The 17,063-nt window shown below is 36.6% G+C and overlaps 2 protein-coding genes across 2 annotated transcripts in view; one reads left to right on the top strand and one right to left on the bottom strand.

The window, feature by feature from the left end:
• NIT2 (nitrilase family member 2) overlaps nucleotides 1-17,063 on the top strand; it is a 56,379-nt gene that overhangs the window by 38,535 nt on the left and 781 nt on the right. The window lies entirely within an intron of this gene.
• Nucleotides 3,991-17,063, bottom strand: part of TOMM70 (translocase of outer mitochondrial membrane 70) — a 34,669-nt gene continuing 21,596 nt past the window's right edge. The window contains exons 6-12 of the mRNA XM_030328925.1: nucleotides 15,259-15,466; nucleotides 13,231-13,365; nucleotides 12,119-12,226; nucleotides 11,102-11,218; nucleotides 7,751-7,848; nucleotides 7,054-7,176; nucleotides 3,991-6,114 (exon numbers count right to left, since the gene is read on the bottom strand). Of these exons, the coding sequence (XP_030184785.1) occupies nucleotides 5,961-6,114; nucleotides 7,054-7,176; nucleotides 7,751-7,848; nucleotides 11,102-11,218; nucleotides 12,119-12,226; nucleotides 13,231-13,365; nucleotides 15,259-15,466 (943 nt within the window). The 3' untranslated portion in view covers nucleotides 3,991-5,960. The remainder of the gene's footprint in view (nucleotides 6,115-7,053; nucleotides 7,177-7,750; nucleotides 7,849-11,101; nucleotides 11,219-12,118; nucleotides 12,227-13,230; nucleotides 13,366-15,258; nucleotides 15,467-17,063) is intronic.

Here is a 17,063-nt window from a genome sequence, read left to right as displayed (position 1 = left end):
ATATATAAAATATATCATATATATTATATACAATATATATGATATACATATATATGTATATCACATTTTTTCTTAAAAAAATTTTTTTAATGTTTATTTTTGAGAGAGCAAGCATGTGCATGCAAGCAGGGGAGAGGCAGAGAGAGAGAGAGAGAGCCACAGAATCCAAAGCAGGTTCCAGGCTCTTAACTGTCAACACAGATCCCTATGTGGGGCTCGAACTCATAAACTGTGAGATCATGACCTGAGCTGAAGTCAGATGCTTAACCAATTGAGTCACCCAGGTGCCCCCACCTTTTTTTTTTTTTTTTAAGTTTGTTTATTTTGAGCAAGCACGTGTGTGAGCTGGGAAGGAAGCAGAGAGAGAATCCCAAGCAGGATCCATTCTGTCAGTGCAGAGCCAGACACAAGGCTCAATCCCACAAACCATGAGATCATGACCTGAGTCAAGATCAAGAGTTGGATGCCCAACCGAGCCACCCACGCGCCTCTACACCATATTTTCTTTATCCATTCATCTATCAATGAACACTTAGTCTGCTTCCATAACTTAGCTAAATAATGCTGTAGTAAACATAGGGGTGCATATATCTTTTCAAATTAGTGTATTTCCTATTCTTTGGCAAATAGCCCATAGTGAAATTACTAGGTCATCTGGTAATTCTAATTTTTTGAGGAACCTCCATATTGTTTTCCACAGTGGCTACACCAATTTGCCTTCCCACCAATGGGCAGGACAGTTCCTTTTTCTCCATATCCTTGTCAGCACTTGTTATTTCGTCTTTTTTATTTGAGCCATTCTGATTTGATTTGAGCCATTCATTGTGGTTTTGATTTGCATTTCCCTGATAAGTGATGTTGAGTATCTTTTCATGTGTATGTTGGCCATCTGTATGTCTTTTTTGAAAAAATGTCTATTCAGGTGCTTTGCCCATTTTTAAGTGAATTATTTGTTTTGGGGGGGATTGAGTTGTAGAAGTTCTTTATATGTTTTTTACATTAACCCTTTATTGGATATATCTTTTGTGAATTTCTCCCCCCATTCAGTAGGTTGCCTTTTTGTTTTGTTGATGGTTTGCCTTCATTGTGCAAAGGCGTTTTATTTTGATGTGGTTCTAGTAATTTAATTTTGCTTTGGCTTCCCTTGGCTGAGGAGACAGATCTAGAAAAATGTGACAGCTGATGTCTAAGAAATTACTGTTTTCTTTTGCAGGTTTTATAGTTTCAGGTCTCACCTTTAATCCATTTTGAGTTTATTATTGTGTATGGCATTAGAAAGTGGTCTAGTTTTCCCAGCACCATTTATTGAAGGGGCTGTCATTTCCCTGTTATGTTCTAGCCTCCTTTGTCATAGGTTAATTGAGCATATAAGCATGGTTTTATTTCTGGGGATGTCTATTCTGTTCCATTGATCTATGGGTCCTTTAACATGCTACTACCATACTGTTTTGATTACTACAGTTGTGTAATTTGTAATCTGGGATAGTGATACATCTCTAATTTGTTCTTCTCAAGATTGCATTGGCTATTCGGAGTCTTTTTGGGTTCCACACAAATTTTAGAATTTTTCTAGTTCTGTGGAAAATGTTGGTATTTTGACAGGTATTGCATTAAATCTGTAGGTTGCTCTGGGTAGTATGCGGTTTAACAAGATTGGTTCCTCCATTCCATGACCATGGTATCTTTTTATTCCATTTTGAGTTTGTTTCATCATGGTTTTATAGTTTTCAGAGTACATGTCTTTCACCTCCTTGGTTAAGGTTCATCCTAAAGTTTATTCTTTTTGATGCAATTGTAAATGAGACTTTAATTTTTCTTTCTGCTACATTATTAGTCTGTAGAAATGTAACAGATATATGTTACATAATCTGTTACATAATGTCGATTTTGTATCCTGCAACTTTACTGAATTCATTTATTAGTACTAGTAGTTTTTTGGTGGAGTCTTTAGGATTTTCTGTATATAGCATTGTGCTATCCACAAAAGTTTTACATCTTTCCAGTTTGGATATCTTTTGTTTTTTTGCTTGTCTGATTGCTGTGGCTTAGCTTCCAGGTAAGTGTTGAGTGGACATGTGTGTGTTTCTGATCTTAGAAGTAAAGCTTTCACCATTGAGTATGTTAGTATACTATAGGTTTTTTCATATGTAGTTTTTAATACGTTGAGATGTGTTTCCTCTAAACCTACTTTGAGAGAATGCATGTTGTACTTTGTCGTGTGCTTTTTCTGCATCCATTGAGACGATAATACCTTTTTATCTTTCATTAATGTGATATAGTACATTGATTTGCAAATTTTGAATCTCCATGGATTAAATCCTACTTGACTGGGGTAAATGATTTTTTTTAAATGCATGATTTAGTGTGGTAATATTTTGTTGAATTTTGCATCTATATTCATCAGAGATTGGTGTGTCAACTTTTGCCTCGTAACTGAAGGAGCAGCCTTTTGGTCTGGTTGAGTGTACCATGATCACATGTATTTTACATCACAAATGTTCCAGCTCTTGATTAAACCTCCACACTGTGGCCTGGGTATACATTCATTGCCTAAACCACTTTTTGCCAAAATTTAAGTGTACATGAAGACGTGCTGGACTTTGAGATACCTAAAAGAATTCCTTTAAATTGTAAGCCACGTGTACACAATAGATGGGAGGAGTGTATGTTAGTTTCCTATCAGTCCTGTAACCAAGCTGCCACAAATTTAGTGGCAGGGCCAACATCTGCTTTAAGGCAGAATCTATTTCTTGCTTTTCCAGCTTCTGGTGGCTGCCAGCATTCCTTGGTTTGTGGCCACGTCACTCTACTCTCTCCCTGTAGTCACATAATCTTCTGTCTGCAATTTCCCTCTTACAAACACACTTGGGATTACATTTGGGGTTTACTCAGATAATCCAGCATAATCCTCCCATGTCAAGATCATTAACAATCATATCTATCAAGTTCATTTTTGCTATATAAATTAACATTCACAGATTCCATGGATCAAGATGTGGGTATATTTTGGGGGACCATTATTCAATCACAGTGTGTTAAGGCTTGAAAATAGATCAAGTTAAAGTTCTATCACTTTATTCACAAATCAGTTTTTTTTTTTTTTTTTAATTTTTTTTTCAACGTTTATTTATTTTTGGGACAGCGAGAGAGCATGAACGGGGGAGGGGCAGAGAGAGAGGGAGACACAGAATCGGAAGCAGGCTCCAGGCTCTGAGCCATCAGCCCAGAGCCCGACGCGGGGCTTGAACTCACGGACCGCGAGATCGTGACCTGGCTGAAGTCGGACGCTTAACCGACTGCGCCACCCAGGTGCCCCACAAATCAGTTTTAAAGAGGACTGAGTTTAGGATTAATTACTCCCCCCCTCCTTGTATGTTATTTTCTTATATATACAAATAGCAAAGAGCCCAGTGTACCCAGAACAGGCTTAAGTAATTATTACTTTTATACTCAGAAGTTTCCTGGTTTGCTTAAATCATATGGTCCTCCTGTTTATAAACAGCCTTGAGTTCCCAGAGACCTGAAAGTTCTACCAGAATTGTTTTAAAACCAAATTTTTTACTGTTGTTTTGGGATATATTCCTATTTATACCTCAGTTACTAGACAGATAATGTCAGGCATCCTTTCTGAAAGACTAGAGTGGTTGCAAACTGTGACCAAAACTTGGTGAAACCAGTTCGAAGATCATGTTAGACACAAGGCTCAGGTCTGGTTGGCAGACTTCTAGGCTGCCATGCAAGCATAGGTAAGGGCAGGTATAGGTAGGAATAAAGGAAGCTGGCTCTGGTAGCCCTTCTTGGAGCTTTGTTTCTCCAATAGGAAGCAAAGATGTTCTCAGGAACCTCCACAATTCACACCAAAAATTTAATTTGCTTCATATACTAATGAGACCTATTTTCAGTTAGTTTAAGCCCATAAGAGAATGATTATGGTTTTACTCAATACTATGATAAATAAAGTACCTATCTTTTTATTTAAAGGACAGATAGAAAAGCTTGAATGTAATATTTATTTGGTGAATTTACATGTGAGGTCATTTACAAAAGAAAAGATACAGACAAATGCAGCTTTCAGTGCAGTTTCAAATTTTTCAGAACAAGCAATAGTCCATGAGGATTTGGAATGATAGTATTGAATGGCACATGCTTCAGTTTCCTTCGTGTCTTTTTCTACCCAACCCCAAAGGGTAGGAAGGGAGAAGAGTAGAAGAAAATACCAGTGTTAATATAAATATAGCCATGCAAATAAAAACTTTAAGTCCGAGGTTATTCAGATATGTAGAACATTTCTGTATTCAGGGATCATGATAATTGGTACATACTTTAAGAACTGAAATGCACAGCTCTCAAACTTTCCATTATCCAGGCCATCTTCAGTTATGTTAAACTGTCCCCACTAGAGGCCTCCTCAGTGTCTTCCAGACTGACTTTGGAAGGGGTCATTTCTCATAGTTTCTAAAAAAGTAGCACTTGTAGACAGAATCTTTTTGACTTCATTAGGATAAAGCACCCTCTTACAGAGGGATACAATGCTCCTTTACTCCCAAAAAATGTAAACTAATTAGAATTCATTTCCAGAGTGTAACCAAAGGCTTGCTTGCTTTTTTATTATACTCAGACTTAAATAAACCTCTCCCAACTCCAAATATCTCAAAACAAGACACTTTAAGAACACAACCTCTCTCCCACCAGAAAAATCCAGCATATAAACAAAAGGATGGTCTAGAAAAGTGACAATTGGAAAACAAAAACAATTTTTTTTTTTTTTTTTCAGTAAGAAGGTGAAGTAAAGATAAAACTGTCAGTGTCCCTAGTAAAGATCTAGGCATGGGCAGTCAGGCACTAGAGAGCAAGGTTAGCTCCAAACTAAAAAGCATTCCACATTTCTTCAGCACTTCTGAAAATACTGGCTTAAAATTCTTTAAGCACACATAGCCATAGTTAAAACACTAAACTTACCACCTTAGGAAATACTATGCTTCTGTCTCCAAAACATATCCTTTTTGAACCTTTAGCCACATTTCTGCACTACAAATTTTAAGCTAAACACTCCCATGTATTACACTTCATCTTTATACACACAACCAACCTGAATTTTCTTTCAAAAGTACACTATTAAATAGTGTGCCTAATATAAAAAATAGCCACAGGCAATTAAAACCCATTTCAATTTCATCTTACCTCTTGCCTGGTTCACTCACTCATTAATTTTCAGTCTTCCAGCATATATACCAGAATGTTTGGTTCTGTGTGATTTACTGTATGAAAGCCAGTTGCTATAGACTTTAGGAACAATGTACATTATCCATTGGAGTTGAATGGGGTCAAAAGGCTTAAGTTGCCACTGAATCTAACAATTCTGCAGAATCAGAGGCATTGTGCATGCTGACAGTGGTTTAAAGGGTCTCAGTTTTGCTGCCTTCAAAACAAAATCCCCATTTAAGCTTTGTTTCCTTAAATAAAAAACTAAAGGGATTAACTGAATCAAAGAAACTTGTTTTACAGCACTTACTATATGAATTTAAAAACCAACATGCTGTAAAATATATTACGCGCGTGCACACGCGCGCGCACACACACACACACACACACACACAAAAATCATCCAGAACATAACCATCGCCCCCCATCCCCCGCCTCAAAAAAAAAAAAAAAAAAGCCAAATCAACAAATCGAAGTTTTTATTTGCATGGCTAATTATCATCTGTACTCTTTGCAGCTTTCATATCCCTTTAACAGGTTCTAAGCTTTTGTTGCACAGGGAATAAAAGCTGCAACACTGCAAACTTCCTTCAACAGCCACTCCCACAACACCTAGACATGAAACCTGTAATGAATGACAACAGCACAAACAGAAATACTAAGTTCCACCATTCAACACAGTTCATGACAGTGTCTTTAGGGTTCAGTTGAAAAGGGAGTAAACTTCTAAAAAGAGGGTCATTCTCTTTCCCCCTATTTTATAATGTTGGTGGTTTTAATCCGTATTTCTTTGCAACTTCTGTCTGGGCATGAGCAGCATCACACAGTGAGTACAGATGAGCCATCTCCATCTCCGATTTGGCCAGGTTAATAGCTTTGTTGAACATGTCAATGGCTTTCTCCATGTTTCCTCTAAAAGAACAAAATTTTAAATGTTTCACATCCTATAGGAATTGTACAGAATACAGTGAAGTTTCTGACCACTAAGGTTCAACTATGATCCTAATAAATTCTTTGCTCTTTCATAAGAAACAAAATAGTGCCTAGCACAAAGAAAGCACTCAATGTTAGCTACTATTATAAATACTATGTGCTTACATTATACCTCTGTAGTCTCTGTTTACAGATAAGAACAGTGAGACTAGAGAAATTAAATGACTTACTCAAAATTATAATCCCGTCTGGCTCCTAAGTTCATTGTGTTTCTGTACTAAATCATAAGGCTCCTTTAGAAAGCAGTGACATGGGGCGGTTGAGTGTCCAGCTTCAGCTCACGTCATGATCTCGCAGTTCATGAGTTCGAGCCCCACGTAGGGCTCGCTGCTGTCAGCCTGTCAGTGCTGAACCTGCTTCAGATCCTGTCGCCCTCACCCTGCCCCTCCCCTGCTTGCATTCTCCCCCCACCCCCCAAAGATAGATTTAAAAAAAAAAAAAAAAAAAGGCAGTGACGTAACCTCAGAGAACATTAATAGTATCCAGGGGCCTTACCTTCACATGTGTGTGAACTCAACTTTCCCCTTATCTCCTACCACCACACTCCCACCCCATGTCCCTCCCCTCCAATCACAGGTTCCCCCAAGTCCCTTGGCTGTGCTCCTACCTACACATAATGCTCAAATTTTCCTTTCTAATGCATATGCTTGACTTCAACAATTTTTTAAAGTGTGACTTTTAAATTGAAAAAGTAATGAAACAAGGCAAATCAGTTGTATACTTTTAAGGGAAGCTTGCTTCAAAAGGCATGACATATTAAGACTTAATGGATATTGACAATAACATATCTGTAATAAGAATGAAAAGATAAGTATCTATGGAGCTGCCTTAAATTTTCTAACATACTATAGGAGTTACCTTTGCACTTCAATAGTTCCCATGGTTTCATATGCAAAATCACATTTATTGTCAATTTCAATAGCCTTGCTGATGAGCTCCAAACCTCTATCCAGATCTTGCTTCCACTGAAGCTGAAGTAAACTGCAAATGCAACAAGGCAGTCAGATGGGACGATGGCACAGTATCATTAGGATAAGTACGTGACTCAATTTCCGACCTCAATGAATTTACAAGGAAAACCCAACTAAAACCGTACATAATCAGCATTAATTCCCCCCCCCCTCAATTTTATATTGGTTTTATAGTCCAAATTCCTTATTATGAAAAAAGTGTCCAAAGGTCTAGGCTCTACTACTGACTTACCTTGCATGGCCTATTTTTTTACTTTGTACAATTTAAGTTTTTTTCTTAACGATAATTCAAGTACACAAGGACTGAAAAAACTTATTTTGATACAGGTAATATTTGGCAGGATGTTCAGAACTGAAATCTTTATGCTAGTACATTTATTAACTGCTGTGTAAGAATGAAATGTAAGTACAATTTCAAAAATTAATAAAGCATCCACAGCATTAGGAAATTTGTCAGTTAACTCACTGACACTCTCTATCACAGTCCCCCACTTCCTTTCTTAAGGACTAGAAGAAATCCATCTTATTACTATGCAGGAAATACAGTTTCTTACAGAAACAAAGAGAACCACAAATATACATACCCTTTATGAACATATGTTGTGGCATTATCTGGTTCCAAATCAATACATTTATCATACATATCATCAGCTTTACCAAACTGTTGTTGATCTGTTAATGCCTATATGAGGAGATACTTCAGTTATATTAAGGTAACTGTCAACCTAAACAATTAAAAGTATATTGTTTACTAATTATTAAAATTTACTTAATTTATCCATTCATTACCAAATTCTGTTTTGGGGATATAAACTTATTTAAAAATGTTACATCTTAGTATTATTATTATTTTTTTTTTACAAAGCATTGTTATAAATATGAAATATTAACTTTTCTTTCTTTTTGGCAAGTGGTTAGTGATATTACAATAACAGATGATCTGGTACACTGTAGAGAAAATCCCACTCTTGGTGCCAGTTCTTATTTTTTTTTTTTTTAATGTTCATTTATGTATTTTTAAAACACAGAACAGGGGAGGAGCAGATAGAGGGAAACAGAGAATCCCAAGCAGGCTCCATACTGTCAGCACAGACCCCGACACCGGGCTTGATCTCATGGACTATGAGATCATGACCTGAGCTGAGATCAACAGTTGGGTACTCAACCAACTGAGCCACTCGTTTGGAAGAATAAATTCAATTAGGTGTTAACTGTTACCAAAGTGATTCCTTAAAAATGACTGATAAAAGAAAAAAAAAAGCAGCTACAGTCACCTATTTTAGGGCAAATCCCATGGCAGAAATGGGAGGCTTGGTTACATGGATATCAGTTCACACTGAAACTATTGAGAGCTGGCTAGCATCTAAGCTCAAGCTTGAGAGTTAAAAAGGTTACACTATGTAACCACATCTATTTGTGTATAAAGTAACATATATATTATATGTGAAGTAAAAAGCAGAGGAGGGGTCAAAATTTTAGTGCAAACAGACTAGTAATGTTAGGGCTGATAAGAAGATAGCCCGAGTAAGCCACAGCTGTTCTGAAGATGGCATAGAGACAGGGCAATGTGCAATAAGGAAAACTCTGAAGACCTGTACCTAGTATGAGTTTCCTTTAAAGCTATGCAGTGGCCTTTGTTCTTTTAGCTGCCTATAGAAATCTGTGCTAAAAAAAATCCTTTTGAATTTCATTTCCGTGATGAGGATAGGGTGGTACTGTCGTCTTCTGGTTTGTTCCTAATCAAACCTAATCAAACCCAAGTGTACCTTTCAATAAAAATGTCATACAATTATAACGTGTGTTTGTCCTATTTTAACTTACATAATATATCTTATAAAATTTTATCTTGTACATGCTTTCACAATTAAATACTGTGCGTAATCAGCAACGTTTCATCATCCTGTCTAGAAATTCTAAGGAGAGATAAGATCATTTCAAACTCAATTCATTTTATTTAAAAAAAAAAAAAAAGGTTTTTAAATGTTTTTATTTTTGAGAGAGAGAGAGACAATGAGTGAGTGCTAGTGGGGAGGGGTAGAGAGACAAGGAGGGAGAGAATCCCAAGCAGGCTCCATGCTATCAGCGCAGAGCAGGATGCAGGGCTCAGACCCCATGAGATCATAAAGTGAGCCGAAACTATAAGTCAGTCACTCAACCAACTGAGCCACCAGGTGCTCCTACTCTATTTTTTTTTTCTAAATGTTTACTTTTCAGAGACAGCGCAAGCAAGCAGGGAAGGGGCAAAGAGAGGGGGAGACAGAGAATCTCAAGCAGGCTCTCTGCTCTGTCAGCACAGAACCCAATGTGGGGCTCAAACTCATAAACCTGTGAGATCATGACCTGGGCTGAGATCAAGAGTTTGACGCTTAACTGACTGAGCCACCCAGGCACTCCTCACACTCAATTTAGAGAATTTCTGGGTTGTACTTCATATCCTGAATCTCAGTTCCTAACAATGCAGTGATATTAGGACTTTTAAAGAACAGAGCTAACACGAGTCCATCTTGTCATCATCCCCCTCACAAAAAAAAAAAAAAAAAAAAGTTATGGCCTGTGGCACTTACAACTTGACTAAAGGTAGCATGAAAGACAATAAAAACAAAAACAACCTTCAGAAAGGTTTGGAGGTAGGAATCTACCATAGATGGTCATTTTTAAAAAAAAAAAAAAAGTTTATTTTTGAGACAAAGATTGCGCGAGCGAGCAGAGGAGGGACAGAGAGAGAGCGAGGGAGAATCCCAAGCAGATTCCACGCTCAGGGCATACCCTGACATGGGGCTTGATCTCACAACAGGGAGATCATGACATGAGCAGAAATCAAGAGTCAGACACACAACTGAATGAGCCACCCAGGCGCCCCCAGAGATGGTCATTTTTAAATGTTTCCTATTTCTGTGATGTTTGGGTCAGGGGGAAAACATTTATTTAGAATAAAAAAGAGTAAGAGAAGATATTATACAGTGTATTGAGATGTCTGGTTTATGAATATATCAAAAGCAAATTTCAACTTAAAGACTAAGAAAGAAAACAGCCATTCCAAGATCATTTAGTTGCAGGAAAAAGTCTAACTGTGGCTATAAGAAGCTAACCATTTTCATTTAAATGGATGACTGAAAATTAGTAATGTCTCAGAGACTTCAGACTACAATTAAAAAGTGAAAAAAATTCAAATGTACATCCCACTTTCCACACCTTCAATCCTAAAGCAAGGAAAGCTCAGGAGTTGGCAAACCATAGAGAAATTAAAATAAGCTGTTACAGCCTATCTAACCATTTAAAAGAACAATGATCAAAGAGGAAGAAAAACCTTTCCTTGGACATTCTTCTCACCAATTGCACAGGGTAAATTTTCCTAAAGGAATTAATTTTGCGAACCCAATCCAAATGAACACTTCAGGGAAATGCTCTACTTCAGACTCCCCATGTTAGGAGTTTAGGGCCAGGGTTTTCAAACTGTATTAACATAAGAGCCACTCCTGAGGTGATTCAAGACCATTTTGGTGCCAGGAAAATCAAAACAGGAACAAAGCTATTTGTATTCATAGATGCTGCAACCAGGGAAGCACAGTTTTCGGATTTCCATATGGAATTCAGCATATGAATGTAGTTCTTTAAAAGGACTGGTAATTGGGGGTACCTGGTTGGCTGGCTCAGTCAGTGGAGCATGTAACTCTCCATCTAGGGGTTCTGGGCACGTGGGTGGCTCAGTAGGCTAAGTGTCCGACTTCAGCTCAGGTCATTATCTCACAGTTCGTGAGTTTAAGCCGTGTCGGGCTCTGGGCTGACTGCTCTGAGCTCGGAGTCTACGGCCTGCTTTGGATTATGTGTCTCCCTTTCTCTCTCTCAAAAAATAAACATACATACATAAAATCTTAAAAGAAAAAAGAAAAAAAAAAAAGACTGCCCACTAAAAAAATATGAAAAATCACATTTACCTGAGCATACAGTGCATAGCCTTCAGCACACCTTGGGAATTTCTTTATAACCTCTTCAAAACCTTTCATAGCTGCTTGGATTTGTGAAGAATTGTTTCCTGTATATGCCTGGCGATACTGTGGAAATAAATCAAAAGAGGCCTGTCAAATCAAGAACTCAAAAACTCATGGAATTTAACATATTACAAAAGTCACACAAAAATCACAAAATTATTTCCAGAAAAGCAGGTGATTTGCTAACCTAATTTGCTGCATCTAAAAGGGTTGCAAGAAACTATCTCTGGATATATCTCCATTTGCTATGTACAACTATGACTTCATTGCCATTATACAATTTCAAGATGCTTAATAATCTAGAAGAAGGCATACTAACGTGTAAGTTACCACTGCATATAAATGAGGGCTTTTAGAAGTCCAGTACGCTCTCCATTTTGTAAATGGTGGCTTCTAAATATAATTTATTATCACCTTACTACAGGTGTTATAAAGCTTCATCTAGTAACATTTTTCATCCATAATATAAATGTGCTTGTGACCCAATTTCTTTAAGAAAAACTCTTTTAGGACTCAGACTATAAGGGCTAACTGAAAGTACCTCATTTCACTAGAAATGGACTTATTTTACCTGATTTTTAGCTTCATGTTTCTGAGTATTAACAGCTTTACAAAGGCGAGATGAGAAAGCAGTTATGTGGTATGACTGAAGAGTACTTCCTCAAAATGCTTTTGTTTTTTGTGCTAGTTTATGGTAGAAAAGTAAGAACGGTGCTGTTTAGGGGAGGATGAAATCAGGGACAAACATCTATCAAGATAAACTCAAAACATCCAGAGAAATATAGGAGCAAAACCTCAATTAGCAACTATACTTCCATTTCCCTAAACCAACAGTTTTTCTCTTGTAGTCTTCCTTTGGCAGAAAAATAGGTGATGGTTTTGTAGACAATGAAACACTTATTTTTGTTAACAATGGGAAATAAAAATGATGTTTAGGAAAATACAAAAGAAAGTAGAACCCACCAACGCAAAACATTTCTGAGCTTGTGCCAGGGCTGACTCAGGTCTTAATCTAATACATTCATCGAAATCTGCCACTGCTTCCTCAACTTGATCAAGCAGTATTTTCAGCTAAGGAAGAAAAAAAAACCATTATCTATACAGTGTCTCTTACCACAATTTAGCATAATGCTAAGCATGTAGTATTCAATACAAAATTACTTTCTAGAAACCATGAACTAGAAAATCCTATCATTTAAAGGAAAGATTCTAAAAACTAGTGTCCAGTTTTTTCAAAAACACTAAATACTATTAAACCCACCATTTTTGTACTGCAGTTTTGGTCACTCTTAAGCAAGAAACCTGTTCTCCTAGAAGACTAAAACATCCCTACTTTCAAATTTCAAACATATCAGACAAGAGTATCTTTCAAATTAATCCTAAGACACTACCAGTAAGGATCAAAATGTCAAGAATTTTAAGAGATTATCTTAACATCTCTTAACAGCCTTCAGATAGAAGTATTAGGTAAAATTTTCCTACATTAGAAAGAACTTCAGCTTTTCTGTTGTATGGAAATGTAGCCTATACATTCCACCCTAATGTAGTCCAAGAAGCCATCCATGTTAAACGGGTTATAAAAGACAGGTTTTCCCCAGATAAGGCTGGAATTGGAAATGATTTCCTTCACTATGTATTTTTACTAAAAACCAAGTTTTTACTAAAAAACCAAATACTATAAAACTCCATTCAGAAGAGATTTTTTTTGTACTGTTTGGATAGTTTAGGACGCTATTTCCTTACAGCAAGCCCACAGAAATCATCCTGTTGATTCTAGCATTAACCTAAAATATTCAATAAATGCTTTTAATGTTTTACTCACTGAAAACCTAAAAGCCAGAAATACGTGAAAAACAAACTCAAACCGGCAAGCCAGTAATTGTAGCCTTCTGTTTCTTTTTTTATAAAGGACAAATATTCAAGACAGGACTACATAAACGCCCACCCAGACTGTGAAATACTTTGATACTTTGTTCACGCTATCAGAAGTGACACAAGAAAACTTTTGACAACCTTCTCAAAACTAGTATCCTATTCCTTAGTACAAAGGTCAGAACTCTTGATAAGAAAAGTACCTGTCCTCGGTGGTGATAAACGTCTGCATTCTGAGGATCAATGTCAGCAGCCATGTTAAAATCCTGAGTAGACAGCAAAGGCTGCTGCTGTTGCATGTACATGCTGCCTCTTTTGATGAGAGCATTTGCGCGAAGCTACATAACCAAAATGAGAAAAGGTTCATTGTTACTGTTTATTCCAATTTAGTTTTTCTAAAGTAACAGCTTTATTCAAGTATAACTCACACAACATAAAGCTCATCCTTTAAAAGTATACAAGTCTTTTTTTTTTCTTTTGAGAGAGAGAGAGAGAGAGAGAGAGAGAACACCACATTTTGACATTTTGAGTGAATCTTTGTACAGGGTGTATGATAAGCATTATTACTATTTGCCATTAAAACAAAAAGTTATGGTCATGAAGGAAGAAATAGGTTTCTTCTCCAAAAAAATTTTTTTGAGGTAAAAGTACATGTAAATTTTCTTCCGATGAAATAAGAACACCCCCACAATTTTAACAAAAACAGAACATATTTGTGATCACTAGGAAATAAAAATAAAGATCATATTATTAGTGTATCTTCAATTTGAAAACCTCATTTTAAAAGGAACTTTTTTTTTTTTTTAAATATAATTTATTGTCAAATTGGCTAACATACAGTGTGTAAAGCATGCTCTTGGTTTTTGGGGTAGATTCCCGTGGTTCATCGCTTACACACAACACCCAGTGCTCATCCCAACAAGTGTCCTCCTCAATGCCCATCACCCATTTTCCCCTCTCCCCCACCCTCCCATCCACCCTCTGTTCTCTGTATTTAAGAGTCTCTTATGGTTTGCCTCCTTCCCTCTCTGTAACTATTTTTTTCCCCTTCCCTTCCCCCATGGTCTTCTGTTAAGTTTCTCAAGATCCACATATGAGTGAAAACAAAGTATCTTTTTCTGACTGACTTATTTCACTCAGCATAATACCTTCCAGTTCCATCCATGTTGCTGCAAATGGCATGATTTCATTCTTGCTCATTGCCAAGTAGTATTCCATTGTATATATAAACCACATCTTCTTTATCCATTCATCAGTTGATGGACATTTAGGCCCTTTCCATAATTTGGCTATTGTTCAAAGCACTGCTATAAACATTGGGGTACATGTGCCCCTATGAATCAGCACTCCTGTATTCCCTGGGTAAATTCCTAGTAGTGCTATTGCTGGGTCGTAGGGTAGTTCTAAAAGGAACTTTTAATAATACTTAGTTGTAATTATTTTTGTTTATAAGAAGTTAAGATAGTTTGTTAAAAATTCAGGCCTTGAAAATAACTTTTATATTCCACAAAATACATGAATGAATTATCTGGAGGTGAAAAAAGACAGAATTCACTTAATTCACTGAGCAAACAGGCCGAACAAATGTAACAAACTAGTAAGAAATTTTAGTTAATTGGTAGCTAAGCTTTGTCTTGTTAACACTGAGTAGAAGACTCATATAATTCAACAGGTCCCCCTAAATCTTAATTATGAAAATAATTATGTACACATAAGAATACCTGGAAGATAAAAAGCTGTTCCAACTACGCAACTACAAAAACTTTTGGTATATTTCAATATATCTCTGTATCATATTTTTAGAACCTATTTTTTAATTCATGTAACAAAAAAATCTTTCAGATTAAATGTGTTTATTTTATTGAATGCATTTTATAATCTTGTATTCCCTATTGTATTTTTATTTACAGTATTACCTATAGCACTGCTATATCACCCTTACCCCTATCCAAATATAGTCTAATACAGTAAGCAGTGGCTATAACGGGAAGCTCAAGTTACCAAATGCCATAGAAAAAAGAAAAAAAAAATCCTTTCCTAGCTAAAGATAAACATCACTCATATTTATGTTTCAGTTTCACCATACTGACCCAATCATCATTAGGGGTAGTTCCTTCCAGAATAAAAACAGCCTTTTGGAGAATAGCAACTAAAATTTGAAAATTTGGGAAAACCTGTAAGTCCCTTTTTTTAATCAATTTTTACACACACACACACATTTTTAAATGTACCTTCACATTAGCTTCTTTCAAACTGATGACCTTATCTAAATCTGGTTTGGCCGCATTGGCATTGCCAATAAGCAGGTAGAAGGTGGCTCGTAGTAATAATGCTTCTGCCATGTATTTGCCTTGAGCATCTATTTCTTTTGAGCATTCACTTATGATTTTATCGTAGTTTTCTTCTTCCATATACTGTTTGGCCCTTAGATATCCAGAACTGAAAATAAAAATGAACATAGGAAATTATTTACTAAGGAAGGATCAAATGCTGAAACTTCAACATTTCGTATGCTAGAGTTAATCAACTATCTACTTCCCCTTAACATTCCAGTATAGGACTGGAATGGGGTGGTGTGGTGGTGGAGGAATAACTGATTAGGATTTCTGATGCGGACTGGGATTTTTCTCGATGTCTTGGAGACTAGGAAGAAAAGGTAAACAGCAGAGTCAACAGCAGAAACCGAGGGTTACTGCCCAGGCTTCGACATTTATGTATGTTAAAGGATGAGCTAATGACTGACTGATCTGCATCATGGATAAGGATCCAGTCTTATTCACCTTCACACCTGTGGCATACTGATGTCACTCAACAGTTATTTTATGCCTAGCAGAAAGAACAGAGAATTAGGAGATAATTAAGTTTAGGTCACATAAGCCAAGGGAAGAGACGTGACCTGATCTCTGCTTGGTAGAGAACACTCTGGCTATGTTGTAGAAAATGCACTGTCAAGGAGCAATACTGGAGGCAGAGAATTATCTGAAGGACTCTCACCCAGAAGTTGTGTTGTTTACAAAACAGACCTAGAATGAATAGGTGGAAATATCAAAGAAGCAAATTTAAGGGAAGATTCTTCTATTAAGTAGGACTTTAAAAAAAATCACCGTTCCCTAAATTTTTAAAATACAGTGACATCAGTATTCTTCTAAGATGACTAGCTGACCTTTAAGGGGTCTTACAAATGTAAGTCTCTGTAAGTTAAAATACATTTCTCATTTCCTTCATTATATATCCTGAGTAGAGAAAACTGGCAAGTAACTTATCAGTCAAAATCTTGTAACTCTGCTAACTTCTCCTATAATTACATGGTAATATTCCCTGCACTCTAACTTCACTGCAATTTTTCTAGCAAGGAACGTTCCCTAACCCGAAGAGGAAATTATTGGCATGGTCTTCAACATTTACTTCTGTACTACAATTTTCTGAAAAGACTGTGTATCAACTACAATTATACATGGTATCCTCCCTTGAAAGGTGGCCAACATTGGTTGAAAAATTAGGGACATACAAATCAAAAGCAATGTTTCCTCAAACTTTCCAATATTCCATGGACACAAAATTATGCTCTGCTACTAGAACAAATATTCCCTTTTCTTCCCAACTCATTAAAAATTGTCATGTTGGTAATAATATTATACCTTCTCTTAGAAAGGAGAGCTAACCTTAACAGCAAAACACAATACTGATAAATATAAATGGATGAGCAGACTAGGTGACTTCTATACATACATGACTTGATCCTCAGTTGTAAACACAGCATCTTGTACTTTGGTTTCAGTTTTCTACAGAAACAGACACAAGAAGCCCAAAGAATGGCTAGGAAAGCAGGAAAAACTTCGAAGAAAGTCACTCTATGGGGCACTCCTAAGCATCTCACAGTTATAAATTATAAACTTCCCTGCACTAAAACATCTGTATGTTGAGCTACATGATAATTTTCAAGTTAGTGCCCCTATTCAAATACAGTCAACTATTCAACTCACTGGGAATCCTCTTGAGAGTATCATGTGGTACTACGTAGACACTACAGTTGATA

Source organism: Lynx canadensis, chromosome C2, assembly GCF_007474595.2.
Source record: "Lynx canadensis isolate LIC74 chromosome C2, mLynCan4.pri.v2, whole genome shotgun sequence".
NCBI classification, from domain to species: domain Eukaryota; kingdom Metazoa; phylum Chordata; class Mammalia; order Carnivora; family Felidae; genus Lynx; species Lynx canadensis.
The sequence above is the reverse complement of the archived record's forward strand: the minus strand, read 5'-3'. Positions and strand labels throughout refer to the sequence as shown.